Source organism: Oculina patagonica, chromosome 2 (assembly GCF_052425735.1).
Source record: "Oculina patagonica isolate OP01 chromosome 2, crgOcupat, whole genome shotgun sequence".
NCBI lineage: Eukaryota > Metazoa > Cnidaria > Anthozoa > Scleractinia > Oculinidae > Oculina > Oculina patagonica.
Genome location: NC_135759.1, coordinates 27,977,443 through 28,001,019, shown reverse-complemented (window position 1 = coordinate 28,001,019; position 23,577 = coordinate 27,977,443). Strand labels below are relative to the sequence as shown.

The 23,577-nt window shown below is 36.7% G+C and overlaps 2 protein-coding genes across 4 annotated transcripts; both read left to right on the top strand.

Annotated features, from left to right (window-relative positions):
• Positions 1 to 1,726: 1,726 nt before the first annotated feature.
• Positions 1,727 to 10,891, top strand: LOC144643887 (uncharacterized). 3 transcript variants are annotated; one of them, XM_078503276.1, is made up of 4 exons: positions 1,727 to 2,402; positions 9,222 to 9,716; positions 10,041 to 10,205; positions 10,602 to 10,891. In XM_078503276.1, exons 1-3 carry the CDS (start codon positions 1,853 to 1,855, stop codon positions 10,181 to 10,183), a joined length of 1,188 nt encoding a protein of 395 aa, XP_078359402.1. In that variant the 5' UTR covers positions 1,727 to 1,852; the 3' UTR covers positions 10,184 to 10,205; positions 10,602 to 10,891. The 3 variants fall into 3 exon arrangements, with proteins under 3 accessions (XP_078359402.1, XP_078359403.1, XP_078359401.1); XM_078503277.1 differs by lacking the exons at positions 9,222 to 9,716; positions 10,041 to 10,205; positions 10,602 to 10,891 and adding exons at positions 7,154 to 7,560; positions 8,076 to 8,220; positions 8,697 to 9,184; XM_078503275.1 differs by having other exon boundaries at positions 1,728 to 2,402; positions 10,041 to 10,196; positions 10,592 to 10,891.
• A 102-nt stretch (positions 10,892 to 10,993) lies between these two features.
• Positions 10,994 to 15,760, top strand: LOC144643889 (uncharacterized). Its single transcript, XM_078503278.1, has 4 exons — positions 10,994 to 11,500; positions 12,051 to 12,204; positions 12,412 to 13,647; positions 14,648 to 15,760. The coding sequence occupies exons 3-4, from the start codon at positions 13,371 to 13,373 to the stop codon at positions 14,818 to 14,820; spliced, it is 450 nt and encodes a 149-aa protein (XP_078359404.1). The 5' UTR covers positions 10,994 to 11,500; positions 12,051 to 12,204; positions 12,412 to 13,370; the 3' UTR covers positions 14,821 to 15,760.
• Positions 15,761 to 23,577: the final 7,817 nt, after the last annotated feature.

The following is a 23,577-nucleotide window of genomic DNA, read 5'->3' as shown; positions in this document are numbered from 1 at the left end:
ATTTCTAAGATGCGGTTGGTAATTAAAGTTGTTTATGCGTTTCAACAAATTTTCTACCAACTATTAGAAACTCTGTAGCATTATTTTTGTTACGCAGACTAGAAAATGCTGCTGGGTATTTTTGCAATATTATATGTTTTGCACTGTAAGTTAAAAGAAGGGAGAAAGTTTTCAATAAGTACTATTTTCAAACGAAGTAAGCGCGGTGAGTTAACAACAGGTGTTAGCCGGCTACGGTAATTGCTTCCACTGGTACCAGAACAACACAGGCCAGTGAACGTGTGCTTTTCTGTTTATCTACGCGTCAATATTATATGGGAGGCTGACTGAACTATTGTTGAAACGTTAACAATGGACGAACAATAAAAAAGTTTTCTTAAAAGAGCATCAGTTGGGAAATCCAATATTTTCAATATTCCTTTTATTGTCTTATAGTTGTCTGTCAAAAAAGGTGAACGCTATGTATCACCAATGAAAACAAACGGCGGATTTCCTGTAATTTGTTTTAGCAAGGTTCTGCTTCCAGCGAAAATATTTTTCCAAAAGACACTTATGGCGTTCTTTTAGGAGCTGTTGTGTTCAATTAACCTTAATATAACCGTGGATGTAAAATAAAAGGGCAACGACAGAGTATGTGTTGCGATATGTATATTGGGGCAGAAGACTAACTTGGCGCCTCTTCCCTCTCGCAAATCGATTTGTTCCCCCTACCCGACCACGATGACATGTAAATCAAACATGAAGTTTATTCTTCTTTTGTTATTTTCGGGTGCGCTTAATGTAGTGACTTCGCCTTTTCTTGTGTCCTCAACACTGATTTAAAATCCAGTTTGAATCTTGACCCCATAGGCATAGGGAGACGGTTATGTTTGTCTGGAAACTAAATAAAAACACTCTAGCTGATTTGTTTGTTTGTGTATCTTGCAAATGGCGGATCAAACATTGCCACTAATTTACACAACAAACACCTCTTTTATTTTTTTCCGTTCAGTGAAAACTGTGTGTTGATTATTCTTTTAACTATAGCCATACCAGTTTCTTGTGGCCAATTGCCCTCCCAACCTCTGGGCATGCGTTTAACCTGTCATCTCTTCTATTTCTTCTCGCCTCTTCTGCCTTTCCGTCGATATATGAATAATAAAAGTGATTACTATTCTTGTAATTTCTTTCAAGTTTTTCGCGATTTAGTTGCCCCAACCTCCCTTTTTAACCAAGCAGTGTTTGTTAATTTTCTGAACCGTCTTTGTGGTAAAATTTTCACACTTGGCTAATTTTCGACACAAAGCGATAAATGGAAACCACTTCTAACTTGACGCTGGCAACAGGTGGCGCATTCAGGCGTCCTGTTATATGCTTGAATTGGCAAGAAAGGAAAGCGTTGCAAAATTAATGAGAAGTATCGATTAGAAAGCTTTTGCTTTTAAACGTATTATAACAGCCGCTGAGATTTCATTTATTTGTTTATTTATTTTTTTAGTCGAGACACAATAAAGGCGGAAAACGAATTCATACTTTAGACTAAAATTCTCGACAAAAAAAGGGTAATGCAAAACGGAAGAAATCAACCAGAAATTTGACCTTGTTTCCAAATTTGGCAAAAACGAGTTGTCACCTCATTTGTTAATAACCTGTCATCCAATAGAATTAAAGAAGAAGTAATCACACAATAGAACACCCTAGCCAACCAAACTTCATGTAGTAAATATTTTAAATCTTACCTAATTTCAAGTCATTTTACGGGATTGCAGTTTATGAGACAATATATCGAGGCGCGGGGAACTAGTTACATTGTTGTTGTTTACGATACCGCTTTTAGTTCCTCCTAAGGTTTAGAAAGACATAACATCGGAAGATGATGAAAACTACCGGCCTATTGGTAGTTTTCACATTATTTGTTATACTTTATCAAACATCAGCCGTTCCTGTAGCATCGTCTTACCAGCTAGAAAATGAAAATGTTATGGACGTAATGGAGGCTAAGGAGAAGAGCGAGGAAGCCAGCGACGATGACAAAGAGGAAGAAGAATCGGATAAGGAAGAAGACAAAGCCGATGAAGAGAAGAAGGAAGATGACGTGAAAAGCGAAGACGAAGAAGAAAAGGAAGATGAAGAGAAAAAGGACGACGAAGACAAGAAGGATGACGAGGAGAGCAAGGATGACGAAGAGAGCAAGGACGATAAAGAGGAGGACAAAGAGGAAGAACCTGATCTCAACGACCAACAGAATGATCAAGAGTCATCTGGGGAGGAAAGTGTAGATCTTGATTCCGATCATCTCGTGCTTCAGGGAAGCGGCAATGGAAAAATCAAAGGAGTGGTGATTGATGATTCAGACAAAGAAAAGGACAAACCCGAGAAGCGATCCGTTGACGATGACAAAAAGCCTTCAAAGAGCACACAAGGTAAATTTATTTTCGTCTAACATAATCATTTGCTTTTATCTTAAAATTGTTTATTATGTATCGCTAGTTAAGACGGTAAAATGATTAGCTGGCCAAACAGAAAGGGCCAGCTTAGCCGTTTACGTTAAATACATACCATGAATGATATAACTTATAAGTTTCGTTCGAAATTGTCAGCGTCACATAAAAAAAATTAACAATTTGCAGAAAACAAAACTTTAAATCCCAAAATTTCAGTTCTAAATTTAACGTTTCGATCAAGTTAAAATATCTCACCGCAAAGACAAATGATTAATATTTCATTATGCTTTGGCGTTATGTAATTCGGTTGTGTCTTTTAATTAAAGAATCCAAAACAAATTAGAGAAAATCACCACTTTCTTTAGTTAAGGTCTAAAAATACGACGATGTTGAAAAGTAAGAGAGATTTTTCGGAAAAACTAAGGGTTGAAATGAATTTCTTGCTGTTAATTGAAGCGTTCAAAGATTACAGGTGTACAGCCACCTGTGCGAATCAACATTAAGAGATGAACTTATTTCTAGACTTTCTTAATTTTTTTTGTATAACCAATATTCGCTCAAACATTTTTACGTCTTTATCAAAACTTGTTCATAATAAGACAATAAAAAACATAACATTTTTGTTACCGATATTTGTTGTCAAGTTAATTGGGATTTTCGGCGCGAGGGTCGTGAGTAAGATTATTTTTATGAGCGGAAATCTTTTAACACCTCAATGCTCTTAGGAAGTCGTTTTATATAAATGTCATCATTCGGAAAAGGGGTTAAATCCCATATAAAAGATTATATAAAGTACCAAGCAATAGTAAAAAACTTGTTAAAAATAATTTAATTTCTGATCATTTGGCTATGTTTGTCTAGATCCTAAAAATAGCTAAAAAGTAGTACTAACCATTAATTCGTACAGATAGTCGAATTCACCATATTTAGTTATTCTACCTTTATATATTGGTACGTTAAACTAACACGCCCGAAGAAGGGGCCCTCATATCTAAACTGAAATCAGCGCCACAGCAAAACTTAAATTATATTTAAAACAACATATTTTGCATGAACTAACTTTGTCAAATTTGCATGTTATATTTTTGCATGTTGCATGATACCACTTGCATGAATAGTCCAAGAAAAACGTTGTGGTGGTTGTGGTTGCTGGGGTGAACCAGGTGAAGGCTGCGGCTGTGGCAACTGCTGTGGCGGCTTTGAATGCCCCCACACACTGTGGAGGCTGTGGATGCGGTTGCTGTCCACAGCTTAACTTCCCAGTCACGTTCGGTGCATGTGTTAACAATCCGTGTTGCGAATGCTGCCAGAAAAAGCCACCTAAAGGCAAATGTCAGTGGCCTTGCATGTGGCCCTGCTGCTGTGAATGTGACCCACCAAAGTTTAAATTTACACCGATCAAGCCCAAACCGATGTGCCATTGTCCTCACCATGGATGCCATGGATGCTGCGGCGGAAAGAAGAGCGCAGGTTAGTCGACTTCTTTGTTGTTAGTTTGTAATGTCCTTTTTCTAATATGTTTTAGCGCAAATATCATTACACTTATGATAGGTTATTTCAGTTTCTCTGATCTCCCTTACATGGAAAAACAACAAGGTTCCCCTTTCCTTCATGAGTCTTATACTTGTGACGAAACCATTTTTAAGGGAAAATATGAGCCATTTAACTATAGGCTATAATTCGGCGAAAAAAGGAAAAAGAACAATTGGAAATAACTGTCTTGATCATCCTATTGAATTTCAGAAACTTAAGATGCAACAGTCGTTCATTTTAAGGTTCGTCCCCCTTCAATTTCTAAATGCGTATGAAAAAAAAACAGAAGAATCTTCAGCGAGGCTTTTCGCTCTATAACTGTTAATATTGGAAAATAATATAAAAAAGTACAATTCTTCATTAAAAGTCGCAGAAGAAAAAAGTTTCCCCATTTTGGTGATACAGGAAAAATAGGAAATTGTCCATCCAAATTGTCCACACCGCTATGGAACGAGAATTACCAGGGAATTTTCTATAAATGTTGGTGAAAATGTAGAAATAATTTAATACAAATAACCACAGACTGATTTAATATTGACATTTGCAGGCCCATTAAAGAGAAGTGATGTGGAAAAGCGTTGCGGATGCGGCGGACACTTTGACGGTTTTGGCTATGGTTACGGTGGCTATGGACCTTTTGGTGGATATGGTCCTTTTGGTGGATACGGAACTTTTGGTGGATATGGACCCTATGGATACGGACCTTTTGGTGGATATGGAGGATATGGACACGGCTTTGGCCCTTATCCATTTTACTAAGTGAGTGAAACTTTTACTAAGTGAGTGAAACTTTTACTAAGTGAGTGAAACTGGCCAAGATATAGTGAGAGAAAGAATAAATATTTAACACTCAGAGATTTTTATCTCTAAAAGGGACTGTAACCTCGTAGCTCATGAATTCAGTGGTCGATTAAGCTTGGAAAGCGAGATTGAGAAAAAAATCTTGAGACATCAGTACTAAGGCAAAAATGTTTTACGTTTAATGTTTAATGTTTTATTTTAAATTTTTCTACACTCTTCCTCTGCAATGAAACTTTACTTCATCTTTTTATTTCTGCAGTAATTATCTTGTGTGAAGTTACGATAAACACAGTTTTTTGAAGTTAAGGAAATTGCCATTGCTCGCTAAATGGGGGCGTAATCTGTTTAAACAATCAGTTGTATTTTAACTCGTGCTGTTTCACTCCTCTTTTTCTTCTCATAATATTACTTAAACATTCATTATCCAATATCAGTTGTATTGACATTTTTTTTCTATTTTTTTTTTTTTTTTCAGGTCTTGTGACTATTCGCAAAATGCCATCTTCTCGCAGAGGGCTGTTTCAAGATGCACGCCCTGTTACGTTGCTTTCTAGCATGAAATATTATATCTCAAAGTAATTTTCCTTGTAAAAAAGATACAAATTGTAACAATACAAAAAATGCCCAAATGAGAAAATGGTAGTGATCAATGAAAAAAGACGGCGTTTTCGTGGATTTAACGGAAACGCACCAATGAAGAAACTACTTTTGGAAAACATTTTTTCACCACGTGTCATACGTCAATCGAACACTACTGAAGTATCTTGCATGACAGCATGCTAGTAAATAAAAGAAATCAACTTTGTGGTGTCTACTTCTCTTACCCCTTCACTTGATCTTTGGCAACTTAATAGCTGCTTTCTCTTGTACTTATAATACCTGTTAGTTATAAATACCTTCTTGCTAAGCGTTATCATTATGATCACGCATAATACACGCGACCCTTTCTACGAGATTGACGACAGACGTTACTATACTTAACCGTTGGTTACCAGCAGGCGTTCGAATGTCACGAAGAAACCTACGAGATCTGCTACAACACCGATAGTTTTTTTCTTCACCTACTTCGTACGTCTAAACAGCAGGTGCTCAATTAAGGAAGATAATCACACTCATTCTGACCAACAAGCAAAAACGAATACCCAAATTTCATTCTGCAGTTGAACGCTCAGTCTTGACCGATTCAGTGGTAAAACCTATGTTGTTATGCTTTTTAAGTTGATACAGTCTGAAGATAAAGCAACAGCGATTATGTCAATTGCAATTCTTCTTTTTTCAACTTGGGCATGACCTTTTTATGTCAAAAAATGAGCCCATATATAGGCGCAAAAGGAAGAAAAAGAAAATAAATTACTATTTTATTTCATTTTTAGAAAGGATAAAATTGCTCAGAATTTTATGTTCCTTCTATCATTGAAAATGTTACCAAATGATAGGCAGAGGCTTTCTAGATCTGTTTCATATAGTTGCGGATCCAGGCCGATTTTCCATCACTTGAGATAAGCAAAACGTTTCCTTTTTCTCTTTCCGCAAGCAACAGGAAATAAGGCGTGTTAAAATTTAGAAACCAATGTTGCAATACGGCCAAGAAAATATCCATCGGTTTTCGTTCTTAGTAACGCAGAAAATATCATCAAAGAGAGTAAAATCTCATAATCGCAGGATCGAACTTTTTTCGTCACAGATCATAATTTATAGCCAAAATGGTAACCACAACTAAACTGATGGTAAAATGAGTGATTATTCAATATCCTCTCAAGAGTGCTGATATTTAACTTACATCAGAATTCATTGACTTACTTTAGTTCCGGGTTTCTGGTTTCGGCCCTTTTAATATTCCTCAACATCGCCCGTTAATAAGTTTTAAATTGAATAAAAGCTGTCGAAAGCTGCCCTGCCTACGTTTAGTCAAAGCATTAAGCAACTCGAATTTTTTTTTCGATTAGCGCCTTCGCGTTGCGGATCACTAACACCATAAAAAGCGAACAGGCTTAGATCGCGTGTACTTTACCGCTCGCTTTATCTCCGCTGGGCTTTGGAAGAGAAATTACAGCTCGACTAGAAAACTCGATCGGGCTGCACCAAAGACCACTGACTATGGTTGCTACTCGCTAGACTGTCTTGGCTAATACTGGTGAGTATTTTGTTGCGAACTGCCCTTTTACACTTTCGATTGCTTTATTCTACTTTGGCAAAACCATAGACAGGGCAGCTTCGTCAACGAGAAACATCCTTTCCTTTAAACGTAGCTTGGGCAATTCTGCTATCTAATTGATGACAGATGTTTAGTTCTTTGTACGAAGCTGACCTGGTTATGAATTTCTCTCTTTTCAATTTTCGAACATAACATGTGAAGAAATATGAGTAATGTGCTCCCTTGTTTTTTTCCACAACAGCTCGACGTTCAGGATTTTGTGGATGCAGCAACTGTTGCGGTGGCTTTGGATGCCCGCATGTTTGTCATCACTGTTGCGGCGATTGCTGTGGATGCGGATGTGGTTGTGGTTGTGGAGACTCAATGACATTCCCAGTCACCTTTGGAGCATGTGTTGACAATCCATGTTGTCAATGCTGCAAGAAGAAACCAAAGAAGGGCTTTTGCCAATGGCCGTGCATGTGGCCATGCTGCTGTGAGTGCAAAGTTCCCGAGTTTAAATTAAAGCCATTGAAGCCTAAAGCGGTCCCCAAGGAATGCCAGGAATGTTGTCATAACTGTTGCCATGGCTGTTGCCATGGGTGTTGCCATGGGTTTGCCATGGTTGTCACTGCTGCCACTGTTGTCATTGTTGCCACAAACGCGGAGGTAAAGAATAGATAGAATGATAACAAATAATTCTAGTCCAGTAAAGTTGTTCTCCGATAAAAATAACACGCATATCTGATTACTTTGTACCATTCTAGTGAGTTCCCTTGGAGATTGCCACGGAGTATTTTCGTTAAGTCCTCATGATATAATCTTGGAGTTTTCAGTGAAGCTAATAATTGAAAACGCAACAAGAGAGTTTGAGATAACTATCGATAAGTTACGATACCCTATTGTCAATATTGCAGTCAGCTTCCTAAAATAAACACTGACCGTTTTACACCAATTCGTGTAAGTTAGCAATTTAGATGTCACCTTTTATTAGTGTTTTTTACCTTTTTTATCCGTTTCATCCTTTTGAAACTTGTATAAAATATTTAGCATTTCACTCTTTTAATTTAAACATTTGATATGTAGTTTGTGATCAAATAAATGAAGTCACCATCATCATCATCATCATCATCAGTACTATTATTAAACATTTTCACATTAGCGAAAAATGTTTTTCTTGCTAGGTGATTGCAGCAAGCGATGCCTCATTCCACCAACCATTACGAGTATTCAGCCGCTGCCATATGTTTACAACCCTGTTGTACCTTTCTACTATGGGGTCCCACTGGCGCCGTACTACCCTTATTATTACTTCTGAAGATGCTTCTGGTGAGTTGCAGAGTTCTCGTACAAGACATCAATAATAAAAAATAAATAAGTGACTTTTGTCAATTGATAAGATAAATATAAAACGTTGCATGTGTGTAGAAATAGTAAAATATTAAAACTAGATACAGCAATGACATAAAAATTAGATAAGATTATGAAAAAAATTAAAACTAGAGTACATTGACAATTATCAGAGCCTATTTTGTAATAATTAAATAAGCCTTAAGTTTAAACTAAAAATTGACTGCTTAACAAGATTTAAAAGCTTAGATGCCCTGTTATAAATCTTGAGCTTATAAAAAGTCGTGGATGTTGATCAAGTTGTTGAGTACTAGCGTGAAAACCTACTTGTAAACAGGTCAAATAATTAATGGAGGTATGAAAAATAAAATGTTTCATGTAAAATGCGTTTTAAGGTCATGTTTTGATTGATAACTTGATATCTGGAGTAAATTTTATCTCATATTTCTTTGCAGGAATTCCTTCAAAACATATCAACAACATGCCAAAGTGGAATCAATTACAATAATAAAAATTTAGAGGAATATTGGACGATTTAGATGACTTAGAATGTTAAAATTGTAGTTTTATAATTAGGAAATTAAATTAGATTAAAATAAATTAAAATGTGCAATAAAAGCTTTAAAGGCGTGGGTAAACCTTTGTTGTATTAGTTACTGTCATTGTTTAAAGTATTGGCTTTCTGCGTTGAAACAAAGGTCCGTATATTGCAAACACGGTAAAGTAAAAAAGTGGAATAAATATATAAAAACAATTTATTAAAAATGATTATAAATACAAGTAGTGATGAAATTAAATAACTCAGAGGTAAAATTTAAGACAATGTTCTTGGATGTAAAAAATAATTATAATTATTAACAAAATACTGGAACAAAATTTATTAATTTCCGTCATAGGAAAAATATTCTTTTCTAAGTTTGTTTTATTACTCCTTTGTCTTTTTCCTCTCTCTTGTCCTGTTTCAACTTCCATTCTTGTAGAAAAGCGTTGCGGATGTGGAGGATGTGGAGGATGTGGAGATGCTTTTGACTCTGGCGGCTGTGACTACATGGGACCAGGCGCCGGTGGAGCATGTGGAGGCATCTACGGACCCGGAGGTGGATGTGGAGGTGGATGTGGCGGATGTGGTGGAACATGTGGTACAAACGACTGGTGTGCTGCCGGCACTATGTGCTCCAACTGCAAAGGAGGATTTGGTGCACCCGTTACTTGTTCGGGATGCAATACCGGTTGCTGCCCTAGTCTCACTTTCCCCTGTGCATTTGGTGCCACTGTGAACAACCCTGGTTGTGAATGCTGCAAAGAGAAGACCCCACCCGGAAAGTGCAAGTGGCCATGCATGTGGCCTTGCTGCTGTACCTGCACACCACCCAAATTTGAGTTCAAACCTCTCAAACCTGAACCTGTGTGCCACTGCCCATCACCACACAGTCATCACACTGCCTGTGGACACCACTGTTTGAGGAGATCATCAGGTTTGTAATTTTCGATTCTCTTAACTACCATTTGAAAACGTTCATCAAAACAAAGTTTCAGTACATACCACACTTTCTATCCTTTATAACTGAGAAACGCACGTCTACAGCTAAGCAAAGGTACGTGTCCTACCTGAAAACACCCTTGCTCGCTCATTGTTTTGTTAACGACCTCTTGATTAACTAGTTTCTTTAACTGGCCTAGTTTGCTACTTATTTTAAATGTTGCTGCTCGAAAAGAAGTTATTTATCTTTAGTTATAAATGATTCTATAACGATTTCTTTAATTGTCTGATGTTCTCTATGTCTCTGTTTCAACTTTAGCTAAACGAGGCCCCGTGAAACGCAGCTTAATGGAAGAGCAGCCATCTCCTTATATGCCCACTCCCTACAACTACGGCTATGCACCATTCTACAACCCATACTTCAATGGAGTACCTATGATGCCTTTCCCAAGACCATTTTAAATTAATTAACAAGGTGCGTTAACTGTTCTGTGAATACCTAGAGAATCATTAATTCAATCGAATAATCCACGATTGTTTATCCATTAATGTCATATATATAGAACTGTGAGATTATTTAAATTTTATTGCATCCACCTCTTCCTGCTCTCCCTTCTACCTCTCCTTTCTCTTCTCTTAATAATTTTTAATGAAGATAGGTCAAACCAATCTCGCGAGATAGCAACATATCTTGATTGTTTGTGCAGACCAAAAAGAACACGGCCTCTGGAAACGAGGTTGCTGTAAAAAACAAGTAAAAATGATATTTGTACATATATACCTCTTTTCCTATCTGTTCGTATACTAAAACGATTCAAGTCTTAAAGCAGACAAAGTACTAAATATTGTATTATATGATCTATTTTCTAGATTCCGCGACTTGAAAAGGGAACTTCGAATGTCAAGAGATGACATAGCACACAGCTTCAAATCAGCATGCGCAGTTGAATGCGCAACGAATGATGAAAGAATCAATGCTTTACTGAAAAGAACATTATTCTCTTAGAACGAAAAATAAAAACATTTTCAGTAAGCTCGTGATATGTAACGATACTACTGAAATTTCGTTAATAAATTGAGCACAAATTTAATATGATGTATGTGTTACTTGCGCTTTCTTTGTAAAATTATAACAGATTCATTCAAATACATTACACACTTGAAGTGTCAGTATGCTTTGGTCTTTTTGCCTTTATTTATAGTATCAAGGTACATAAACCCGTCAATGATTATTGCACTAACATTAAAGGGAAGATTTAAAACCCCTGGAATAACCTTGAGAATGTAGGCATGTATAGCGATATAGTGTCATAATATATTATAGAAAAAGATAATTTAAATACATGGATAAGTTGATCGAAAGAAGCTACAACATGGGAAGACAGCCGGTAACCATCAATTATGTTAAAGGTACACTTAAATTTTGGATGTAGGTATGTATACTTTGATAATATATTTCTTTCTTTTTGTATAATGTCTTACTTCCTATGTTAGTCGCAAAATAATTTGAATTCCACCTCTACGTTGCTCCAAATATGACTGACTGCATAACGACAAATCTGTTGAAAAATGTGCACGGGCATTACACGTGTAAAAAAGATATAAATTAACATATCAATTTTTATTTCATTTAAGGTTTTGGAAAATGCTAATGTGGAAATAGCTGTGGCCCTGACTACAGGGGTAATGGTGGATGTTGTGCCGGTTGAGACTGGTGCGGAGAAGGTACTGGGGCTTTTGGTGCACCAGAAATCTGCGGATCCTGCAACAATGGCAGATGTAGGTATCAAGTCAGGATTTTGTTAAATTGATCGAGAGGCTGGTACGTACATCTCAATTACAGTGGAATCCTGGTGTTTCAAACTTTCAAAAGTAAAGCAAATTGTACTGCGAGACATGGGGTTAAAGTTGCAATTCGACTAAGTGAGGCAAATCAGCTCAAATCCAAGAGAAACTCGGAGTTTAAGTTTAAGTTATCGAGAGGATCAAGAGATCAAGGGTTCGAAAAAAAAATCGGTATTGCACTGTATTTGTAATGCCCCAATGTAACAGTATCACCAGTTGTATCCTCTTTGCCCATTCGTTTGGCTTAGTATTTCTCTGTTTTATTTTGGCCAATTTAATTGCTTCGCTTTGCCGCCGGGCCTTTCTCATTGAAAAAAATTGCTTCAGCTGAAACTAGTTGGTGATAGTGAACGAATAACAATTTTAATTTTCTCCACTTCATTTCTTCTTGTTAAGTTCAATCTATTTGGCAACCTTCGCAATAGTATTAATGGCCTTGCTTCAAATGAAGGTTCTAAATTCTTCTTTTTGTCTTAATCTACAGCTCAAAAGGGTCCCGTAAAGCGAAGCTTACTAAATGTGCCGGTGCCTGACAGTTATGGCTATGGAGCTTTAATCAGTCCAGTCTATTATCAGGGTGTACCAGCCATTTATTTCCCGAGAGCGGTCTGAGCTGATCACGGGGTGATTTCAATAAGGTACTACAAATTCCCATTCTCAAACTTACGTAAGGCGCGCCATTGTTGAAATTTGAAATTTTGCCTGTTTTATTTTCATCCCTTAATCTCTGTAACGATTTGAATGTATCTTTTTATCAAATCAAAACATTTCAAGTTAAAGATTGTTTAATAATAAACTTAAAATTATTTAACGATTAATTAGATCATTTGTCCTCTTATTTTCAGCGATAATGACATGAAAAGAATCAGATGAACCTTAATCATATGGCGCACTGTAAAAGGTCCAAACCTGTATCTCTCCAGTCTCAACACAAAAATCAGTGGATCTTTGCTTTTAGATGTAGAACATTGTCTTTCTAAGAGGCGCTAAAACTAACTAACTATGACTGTTGTTAAATATATTGAAAAATTCAATAAAGTGTTTGGAATTAGATTTAGTCGTCTTGTGTTCTTTATTAATACAATAAAACACACCTCCTATCAATGAGAAGTTTTCACAGGAATATGAAGCACAATCACTGGCATTATACCATGGACGTACACCTCACACGCATCAGGTATCATGTATCATACTCATGGCATTTGTTCATTTCATTTTGTTTTACCATTCAGCCACTAATTCATCCACTATATTGCAAAATGTAAATTAATACGCAGACGACCTTACGTAAAGTTAATCCAAGCAACATCTTTTTGTTAATGTGAAAGTAACAAATGTCTTATATAAATATAAGTACGACGCGTAATACTGTAAAAGCGGTAAAGCATTTCGTTAAAAATATCGTATAGTTAGAAACAATTTAATATTCTATACTAGTGAGTAATTAATGTAAATGAAATAAGCAAACAATGTAAATTTAAAAAAAAACTAATAATAAGTTAACATAAAAATAAAATCTAATCTCAGTCCATGATTTAACTTTAACCAAAACTCTTTTAGATTATGCATAATCCGTAATTCTCACATGTTATTGTTAATTCTGATTAACAATTCAAAAATTTATTGCGTCTACAGAGTATTTAATTAAAGTGAGGATAAACTGCCTATTTACTCCATATCAATTCTCTCTTTCGCTTTAGGTAAAGGACACGGCAAACGACACTGGGGATGCGGTGGTCTAGGGTTGTATGGTGGCCATGGTTTCGGCTGCGGTGGGTGCGGTGACTGGTGTGCGGAGGGAACAATGTGTGCAAACTGTAAAGGAGGTTTTGGTCCACCCATTGGCTGCGGGGGTTGCAACTGTGGATGCTGCCCAAGTCTTACATTTCCGTGCACGTTTGGCGCTTGCGTTAACAACCCAGGCTGTGAATGTTGTAAGAAGAAGCCACCGAAAGGCAAGTGTCTGTGGCCATGCATGTGGCCCTGCTGTTGCGAGTGTACTCCACCAAAGTTTAAGTTTAAGCCTTTGGAGCCCAAGCCAACGTGTCACTGTCCATGCAGGCGCGGCCCCGCGAGATCAAGTGAGTCCATTAAAATGTTTATTTATCTTATTTTTACCATCCAGAGGGAATGTAGCAATACAATTGATGCGGTGATACTGAAGAGCAACTGTTCCAATAGCGTGGAAGGGGTTTTCAAAATATTTTTGCTGGCAGGCCATAAGGTTCAAACCCAAACCTTTTTAGACCATTTGTGACCAAAAATGTACCTTTCGAAGATATGTGATAGTCTTCATCGATCCTTTTCGCGCCATTGGACGCATAAGGCCTCTACAGTCTCTCTCCAGCGGGAGCGGTCTTGTGCCGCCTTCCGGATCCCATTCCAGGTCAGGTGCAGGGACTTAAGTTCTTTTTCGGCCGACCTTCGCCAGGTTGTTCTAGGCCTTCCCCGTGCTCGCTTTCCCTCTGGTGTCCAGAAAAAACCTTCTTTAGCCACATCCCCCGATTCTTTCTTCAACACATGCCCAATCCATCTCAATTTTTTGCGGGTTAAGCTCACCATGATGTCCTCTTGTTTACAGATGTTTCGTACTTCCAGGTTGGATATTTTTTGTGGCCATATGTGATAGTCTTACTCTTTTCAAAACTTTTTGTTTGAATGATCCTCAAAATATTTAGATGGAGGCCCCTTTTATTTTCTAAATGACAGGTTTTCCCTACCCTTTTCATTAGTCCAACCTTAACTCCTGAGATCATTCTCCTTTTATTAATAATAAAAGGTACCCCTAAAGGACGGAGCTTCCATGTGTAATCAACTCAGGAAGTGATAAAGAAATCCAACCCATTTAATTTGACAAACCTTGACATGAAGTTTTTGTTAGGAAATTGAACCCGTAAGAAAATATATTTTCTTGCACCAATCAATCCTTAAAGTTTCCTTTCTATAAACGAGAATCTCCACTGCAATTTTTGTCAAACTTATCCTATTGGTTGTCAAGCATTATCCTCTAATACACCAACCGCCTGAAGCGGTTTATTTATTAATTATCGCGCTTTCTTTCCACTTGTTGTTTTGTAACAGCCCACCACAGTCCTGTTAAGCGGCAGTTGATAAACAACTTCAATGGAGGTTCTTTCTCAAACGGCGTCACTCCGTTCAGCTTCCCCTCCAGTTTTCCTGTAGTCAATGGCCCTCCCGTCAATCCTCAAGGTTTTCTCCAGGCACCGTATCAGCCAGGACCATTTAGATTTTAAAAAGAAGGATATAGTGTCCTTACGAGCTGAAGGTTAATGAAATTGTAACACTCAATAAAAAAACATATTACTAAAAGGCAATGTTAAATTTTTTCTCCGCAAAAAAATAGTTGTACATCAAATTTACAAATATATATATTGACCAGACATCAAATTAAGGATTGCTAATTACTTCATTTGAGTATGATTCATGTAACCAGGCCGTCCTTATGTTCAGAATTGTATTGATATTATTTTTGTTCTATATTGTTCTGTTTTAAAGCTGTGCTATTGGATAACAGTTATGCCCACAATTCAGACAGGGATTTGTTCCGCTGTGTTACGAACGAAATGTATAAATCATTTTATAGAAGTCATGGAAATTGTCTATAGGCTTAAATAAGAATAATGACAATAGAACTGTTTTAAAAATATGAAAAGAAGGCGAATAAATTGCTATTGTGAAAGAAAAATGCTTGATGATGTGATCAATAAAGTAGTTAGAATGCCGTACACTTACGGAAAAAACTCTATGCTAAAATGGGCCACACTCTCTCTCCCTGCTTAAAAACAGTGTGTAGTACAAAACTACAAAACCGCGCTGGAAGGATAATTACGAAATCTAGCTATGACACTGGTGCGGATCCCCATATTGAGATGCTTGGATAGGACGGGGTTTCAGTTAACCGAACAAAGCAAAAGGCGGTTATCATGTTCAAAATGCTCAACAAACTAACGCTCTCCCCCTCTCCCAACATACAAGATATGTTCTTTGCTCGTAATTTTTCTTACAGTATCCGCAACTCTGACATCTTTCAAATACCTAAACCAAAGAATAATTCCGGGGCTGTTAACGTTTCTTGCAATGGATTGCCATCTAAATTACGTAAGCTATTAACCCTTTTAGTTTAAAGGCTTAGAAAGGGAATCAATGACTTATATTCCTTTACGGGCACTTACACGGCAAACACATTAAACATACTAGATATTTTTATCTCTTTGTACTGAGGATTTTATAAGTGTTTAAATAAAGTTTCGTCTATGTTCTTTGTCTCTGTCATCGCAAACTGTCCCCCTAAATCGGTGGCAATCTCGCTTAAATATTAGCACAAGGCCAAATGGTGTAAAAGAATTGAAAGGTAGATCTAAGGAAGATCTAGATAAACACATTAAAGAACCCAAGCACACTGAAAAACAAAAGCAATAAGTATATTTCGGATTTCTTTCCAAAGCAGATTTTCTGGAGCTAACCTTTATTCTAAATAATTTCCCCAGTCTGTGAAGTTTGTAAAACTTTCATAAAAACAATAGACCACAGTTTGTATTGGTCAACCAAAGCAATTTAATCACGCAGATTTTTGGGAGAACACGATAAAAGCATGTTAATCAAGATCGAACCCCCTGCAGGCGGGTGATTTACAAGCTTTTCTCGTGTTCTTCCAATTTCCTGCGTGAATGTATTGCGGAGGTAAACCCATAGAAAGTGTGTTCTATTGCTTTAATATAGTTCACCACGAAATTTCTCCGATTCTGATTGGTTTAAATTGATCACGTGACGCGATATATGGTGTTCATCTCCGGAGGGCACTTTCAGCCCATAGTGCCCGTCCAAGGAGAAAACGCCCGGATGTTTAGTGCCCGCCTGTGATTTTTTTTTTTTTTTACAAGCGTGCCTGCAGACAAATAAACCTAACGAAAATCACTGTTTTATTTTAGTAGATTTCTTGTTTGGTTTTGTTTCGTTTGTAAAATTAAAAAATAATAAAGAAATCACGATGCTCGGTTTTAAATGGGCGCGCGGAAGAAAATTTATTGGTGTTTCTGTCTCGGAACTATCGGTCTGATTTTGGGAATTTTATGTTCTTAAAACTAGCATATAAGCCCTCGAAGCTTCGCTTCCCGAGCTAATATTTGTTTTAAGAACATCAAATTTCAACGGGGCAACTATCAGCCGAAAGTTCCTCGATAGAAGCAACCTATTGTTTAAATAAAACGTGATTGGAGAGGGACTAACTTTTGGTGCAGGACGCGTTTAATGTTTTGTTTAAAAAGTAGAGCTGGGATTTAAGTACATGTACTCCAGTCAGTTGTACTATTGGTCAGTATGAATAGACAAATATATATTTTTTTATTTCGCAAATCAGTTCTTGGATATTCGTCAGACAGGGTTTCCTTTTCACCACCTCTTAAAATATTATTTGTGCTCTGTTACTTGCGAGGTAAAGAGCCTCAAATGGGCTACAACAATCGTACTCGAAAAAAAACGACTTAAAACTGTTCTACGCCACTAAAAAAATATGACTAATTTGTTTTCTTTCACGAAGCTTAAGAGGCTCCGACGGAGAATATGGAGAATCGTTGGACAGGCTGGGAAAATCGAAAATCTTGAAACTTTGCCCGAAGAACACCTTTGGGGAACTATGTTCGAAAATATTATTCTCATCTTCTGGGAATTTATGGTTTTCGAGAAATTAAGAAAAAACGAAAATAACGGTTTTTAGCTCATTAAATATGCAAAAAATATGCGTAAAAATGGCAAAGTTCTCGATATTCCTATAAGAGCAATTTTCAATGCTTTGAATCGAAATAAACGTAGAATAATAGCTTTATCTTTCTTCTTTCAAGCAACAGGCACTTTTAATTTTTTCTAGCTATCTTAAGATTTTCATCGCCTTTTAAAATATTGCTCTATCAAGCACTTCGGGAAACGGCAAAAATTGAGAAACTTTAGAGGCCGAAAAAGCACCTTGATATGTCCGATAGCGAGTTAAACTAAACACTGTGCAAAAGCTCGATGTCTCTACTATTATAATATCAAATAAAAAATCTGGGTACTCGAGATTCACACCGATAAGAAACGAAAGTTTACGACGTATTCGTGCGAATTTGCATATTCTTATTTTGAAAGACGTCCCCCGCTAAGAGATCTGCTTCGCTTTATTTCCATTTGGAAGAAATGATTTGCACAAAATAAAGCAAGTTTAAACTCGCTTTTATTTTTTTTTCGTCTTATGCCTATACTTAGGTTATATAGAGGTTCAGAAAGAAGAAAAGAGTAAAAATTATCGACTGAGTTCCTCATTGCGTGACCTGTGTCACGTGCATGTTCTGAAATTTTTTGACAAAGATCGGAGGAAAGATTATTAGTTTGTTTAGATTCTGGCACTTCAAAATTTAAGAAGTAAACAGTTAGATCATTTCATTCACTTACCTAAAATTGGGAATGATATAAATATTTTATTTACTCACGTTACTTAAGTCAAAAATAGAACGCATGCATGTAGTAAGGAATTATTAATTAACTTGGAAGTTTACTTTTTAGTGTACATAAATGTACACAAATATTAAAACTGTCATGTACATATATCGCCGTTCTTCCGTTCAGTTGTCATGTATGGAATAAAATGCCAAAAGTTTCCTATCTTGTTTTACAATAACTATAAAAAAAAGTCTTTGATCGTGCAAAATCCATTCATTCCGTCAGATCACAAAATTAAATTAAACTTTCCTTTGAGAGACCGAACACGTACACAGCGACAGGACATTTAACACGAAAGCAAGAACTTTCTCGGCTAAAATTCAAAACTATAATGTCCCTTTGCAGTTTTGCCTCTCTTGTTGGTGGGGCTTGTGGCCCAAGCCCACACAATCCAGAAGTTGTTTAATATGTAAATTTAAAAGACTGTGACCGTGATGTCAAAGCACATTTAAAGTATTGTAACATCTTGACCAATACGGACAGCATTGATAACGAAAAAAAATTGTTGCTTACCCGTGCAGGTAAGGTTAAATGAATATTTTTTTCTTGGAATCACACTACTGTATAACTAAACTGTGAATTGATACAAGCTGACCTATCCGATACATCTAGGGATTTTCGTAGGGCAAGAATGCCAAGAATACATGACGATTTGCCCAAAGCACAGAAATACGCTCGGTATTCGCTGGCGAACTGGGAAGACAAAATGTTCTGTACCAACTGAAGTTGCGGGTCACAAGTCCTCCTTTACCCGGGGTGACCGAGGAATAGATAGCAAGAAATCTTGGTTTGTGTTTAAAGAAACGGGCATGCTTGTTCCAGCAAGTTTAAGTTGCAATCCGTACGTTTTCATCCGAGCCATCCGCAGCCAAAGATGCGCGTAAACAGCTTAACAGCTTCAATGCTCTAATATATAAAATGGACTATTATTTTTAGGTTTCCTGCGACACAAATTTTAATTTCGGGCTGTTCAAAAAGCTGGTAAAATCCGTGACATATATATAGTCGCTTTGGATAATTAGTTATTGTAGTCACTGACTTCTCATTCGCTAAGAGCCTAGAGTAAATTATAATTCTGGGAATCGACGCAACATACAGATTATTCACTAATCTTCTAACAGGTTAGTGAATAATCTGTAGGTTGCATTGATGTCCAGAATTAACTGAATACAAGAAAAGATTGCGAGACACGTGCATGTGACATTCCAACGTAATTTTATTAAAATGAGCCAATCAGAGGGAGATCGCTCGTCCTTCGCTCGAGCTCACGTGTCACTTCGTTCGCAGAATGGTAATTTCTAGCGGCTGCCAGCGTTGCAATTTGCAAATAAAAATTGCGGACGTGTGACTCTCCTTCGTCAAATTGCAATGATTTTAGTCATCATCGCTGCGTTACAAGTTTTAAGGAAAATTGCCCCGTGAAACATGTCCTTAATCAGTAGGTTACGCCGATTCCCAGAATTAATTAACTCTAGGCTCTTATACACGTAAACAAATTAACGGCGAACAATTTCAACATTTGTGTCCTTCTCGTCTTCCGGCTGCTGGATGCTTTCTTCCTTAAGGTTTTCGTGGAACAGCTCCTTCGCAATTTTTGGTAGCTTCTTTTTGTTGTCCGTTTCTTTCTGTTTCACAAGTTTTTAAATTTTCATCGGTCGAATTGAAGAAGCGAATCAGTGAACCATGAATTCACTTCACTTTCATATAAAAGCAATTATTAATTCGGTTTTTGCTATAATTAGAATTATCAAGGTCTCCATTAGTGTTATCAGCACTTGTTTTGGCCTTGATTTGCAAAAGCCTCATCCGTACGGACTGAGTGATACGAAGGTTTAATGGATCTCAGCGGATGGATGCAAATGTATGTCAAGTTAGATTGGAGATTGTACGCTTTGATATTTTTCCAAGCAGTTTTTCCATTTTCACGGAATGAATAATTTTTGTGGCTGTTTTATACAGGATACAAAACTTCAAAACTCTCCTCAAGTTAACGGCAATAACATGAAATCTTAGCTTTGAGTAAAACTTAAAGGTCAAACTTGCCGGAAACTTGAACTTGATATTGCTATAACTTGATATTATCTTAAGCAAGGATTGTAAATATCAACATACCGCAAGCCTTCCCTTTTTTAGTAAGAAAACGGACGTTTGCGACTAAGTGCCTTTAACTAATAGTAATACCATGCTCTAAATAGTGGAAGTTTTAAAGCATAAAGAAGTTAGTTTATACTTTTGTTGAATTGTTAATAAAAATATATTAATAGCGTGACGCGGGTCACGTAATGGCGACTACTCTCAATCTAATTTGTAAATTTATATTCGGTAAATGTTAACAGAATGTTAGCGCAAACCAAGATTGATATAGAACAGAATAAAAAACACGCTATGATGTCTATTTCTTGAAAATCGTAGCCTACAAATGGAAATAAAACAGACCAGAACAGTCAACGGAGGACGTCTTTATAAAATAGCATTATGCAAATTAGACACGAGTACGTCGTGAACTTGCGTTTCTTATCGGTGTGAATCTCGAGTACCCAGATTTTTTATTTGATATTATAATAGTAGAGACATCGAGCTTTTGCACAGTGTTTAGTTTGACTCGCTATCGGACATATCAAGGTGCTTTTTCGGCCTCTAAAGTTTCTCAACTTTTGCCGTTTCCCGAAGTGCTTGATAGAGCAATATTTTAAAAGGCGATGAAAATCTTAAAATAGCTAGAAAAAATTAAAAGTGTATGTTGCTTGAAAGAAGAAAGATAAAGCTATTATTCTACGTTTATTTCGATTCAAAGCATTGAAAATTGCTCTTATAGGAATATCGAGAACTTTGCCATTTTTACGTATATTTTTGGCATATTTAATGAGCTAAAAACCGTTATTTTCGTTTTTTCTTAATTTCTCGAAAACCAAAAATTCCCAGAAGATGAGAATAATATTTTCGAACATAGTTCCCCAAAGGTGTTCTTCAGGCAAAGTTTCAAGATTTTCGATTTTCCCAGCCTGTCCAACGATTCTCCATATTCTCCGTCGGAGCCTCTTAAGTAAATGGCCTTAACTGGCTTTTAAGATTATTAAACAACTGAAAGAGTGCCCTTTTTACTACCACATTGTTCATTGTTTTTGTGTTTGGTAAATCTAACGGTCTTCCCGTTAACCGATCTGTAACAGTGTGAATCAGGAAAGTGGAACACTTTAATGTTTTTTGGATATAAATGCTTCAAGCAAAAAAATTACACTGTCGAACGACAGCTCAAACTGCAAAAATATGAAAAATGGAAAGTGATAAACTGCCTAGCTCACAGCGAGTCTCACGTAGCTCAGTTGGTTAGAGCTCCCAACCGGTATTCTGGGAGGCCATGGGTTCGATTCCCGTCGGGGACTCAGATTTTTTCTTTGTCCCACGCTCGTGTCATGTAGAATAATTTCTTCACTATTTATCACCGAGCTTGAAATCTACCATCTTTATTATTTACTGGATAATAGGATATTTTTGCAAGTAACTTGTAATGCATTTTTTCTACGTTTTCTTTTAAATGTGATAAAATTAATGTGTTCGCAAATTTCGTATTCCCACTGCAAAGTAAATTAACAGACTCTTTCGACGTACCTTTAATAGGTGTCTATTGTGTTTGGTGACAGATTAACCTGTTGGAATAACAATGCAAATGCTTTTGACCTGACTTATTCCGGAAATTGTCTGAAGAAGGGTTTCTCTTATCTATCAAATCTGAGAAAAATAAGGGACTAAAATATCTAAAAAAGGGGAGGAGGATGCCGTTTTTTATGCGAAAATGGTCTAGCAAGGAAATAATTCCACTGACAGTGTTATGGTGTATTGGAATTGTTTTGAATCTACATTGTGCCTGCTTAGCATCCAAGTCGTTCAATAGCCTTTACCGTGCACGTGGAGAAAAATTTGTCTTCAGTGTACAAGCTAACGTAAAATCTTCAAACAAAACTTTTAATTTTCATGATCACAGGAAGCGGGTGAGGATGTTAGCGACCCAAAGCAACAATCTTTCTCGTGGCAATGGCATCACAAGAACACTTAACTCAGCTAAATTAAAAAAGGTTGGAAAACTTTTAGAAAAGGCTTTGGATGGTCTGAAGGAATGCAGTCAAAGTGTTCCAGAAGGAGGTATCCTTAAACTGAAGGACAAGTCTCCCAAGCAGAAGCCATCTCTGTGTTGCATCCCTTGTGGCTGCGGTGGATGCTGTCTCATGCGCCCAATGATAATGTACAAGGTCAAATACACTCCACCTAAATTTAAGATGAAGCCACTTAAATCGAAGACAAAATGTGGCTGTCCACAATATGGTATTCATCTTGGTAAAAAAAGGAGATAGCTTCCAATAAATCATTTGATGTCTGGTTCTATGTTTTACTAAAAGGGTTTCAGAAATCAGTTTCCGGTTGAGGACGTAAGACTTGCCAAAGCTAATTTCACGGCATGCATGTTAGTACAATAGCAACCAAATAATCGGGAATTGTGTTTTAAATGCACTCAAAGTTAAGGAAACTTCAACGCATTTCGCAAAAAGCAGATAAAATCTAAGCGTTGCAATTGATATGTTTTGTTCAGAACGGTTCCTAATTTAAAGCTAAAGCACAACAAGTGAAAAAGGCATTTTAATTCCGATTTTCAATATTATAAGCATTAACATTTTCACAATAAATGTACATACCAAGAAATGTCATATTAGATTTCGTATTGGTATTATTGAATTTAACTTCCTGAATTATCAAGATGAGTAGAAACCCGTAGTGAAAATCAGTTCAAATAAACACTTTAAAAAACAATATGGATAAATATTTGATAGCCCTATGGTCTTAAACAATAAAGTGACCTGCTATTTTATGTGTTCAATAGGGCTGAGTATCAAGGTGGCAGTAGCTTTTGACATTTTTTTAACCCATTGTTGACCCACTGTATGAAGATGGAAAATCTTTGAGTTGCTAGGAACAGAAAATATGGTATTCCAAGAAAAAGTTGCTTGTTGACAGCTAAAAGATGCGGTCGCAGTTTAGAGCAAATGGAAAGGAAAATGGACCGAAATGTATGAAGTATTCAAGCCTTTTGTACTATTGACATTAATTTCTTTCGCGGTGGCTGGAGGATACAATAGCAAATCGCGTCAAGATGATTATCTTGCCTTTTACAGATTGTTAGAGCAAATTAACGATTTTAATGGCCTAGTCGTTAAAACGCCCAATACTTCAACGCCTGTCTCAAATTCCGTATTGTTGATTCAAAGAAATGGTCATGGCTTTACAGTTACCAAACGAATGAAAGAAGAGAAGCCCGATGGGCCGGTTCATGAAATTTCAAGGGAGGATTTCAAGAAATTATACAGAATTTTAGAAAATGCATTGAAAACGATAAACGAAAAAGAAAACGACGAAGAAATGGAGGATAGTTCAGGAACGGACTCAGATAGTGACGGTGATGTTAACAACATGGGAAACATTCGTAAAGACAAGCAAAATAACAAAGATAAAGGAAGTCAGAAGGAAAA

Excerpts from the sequence above, each read along its gene's own strand:
- LOC144643887 (XM_078503276.1), top strand. The coding sequence starts at position 1,853 with ATGATGAAAACTACCGGCCTATTGGTAGTTTTCACATTATTTGTTATA. Across the intron at positions 2,403-9,221 it reads GCCTTCAAAGAGCACACAAG|AAAAGCGTTGCGGATGTGGA; the intron begins GTAAATTTATTT and ends CCATTCTTGTAG. Across the intron at positions 9,717-10,040 it reads CTGTTTGAGGAGATCATCAG|CTAAACGAGGCCCCGTGAAA; the intron begins GTTTGTAATTTT and ends TTTCAACTTTAG.
- LOC144643889 (XM_078503278.1), top strand. The coding sequence starts at position 13,371 with ATGTGTGCAAACTGTAAAGGAGGTTTTGGTCCACCCATTGGCTGCGGG. Across the intron at positions 13,648-14,647 it reads GCGCGGCCCCGCGAGATCAA|CCCACCACAGTCCTGTTAAG; the intron begins GTGAGTCCATTA and ends GTTTTGTAACAG.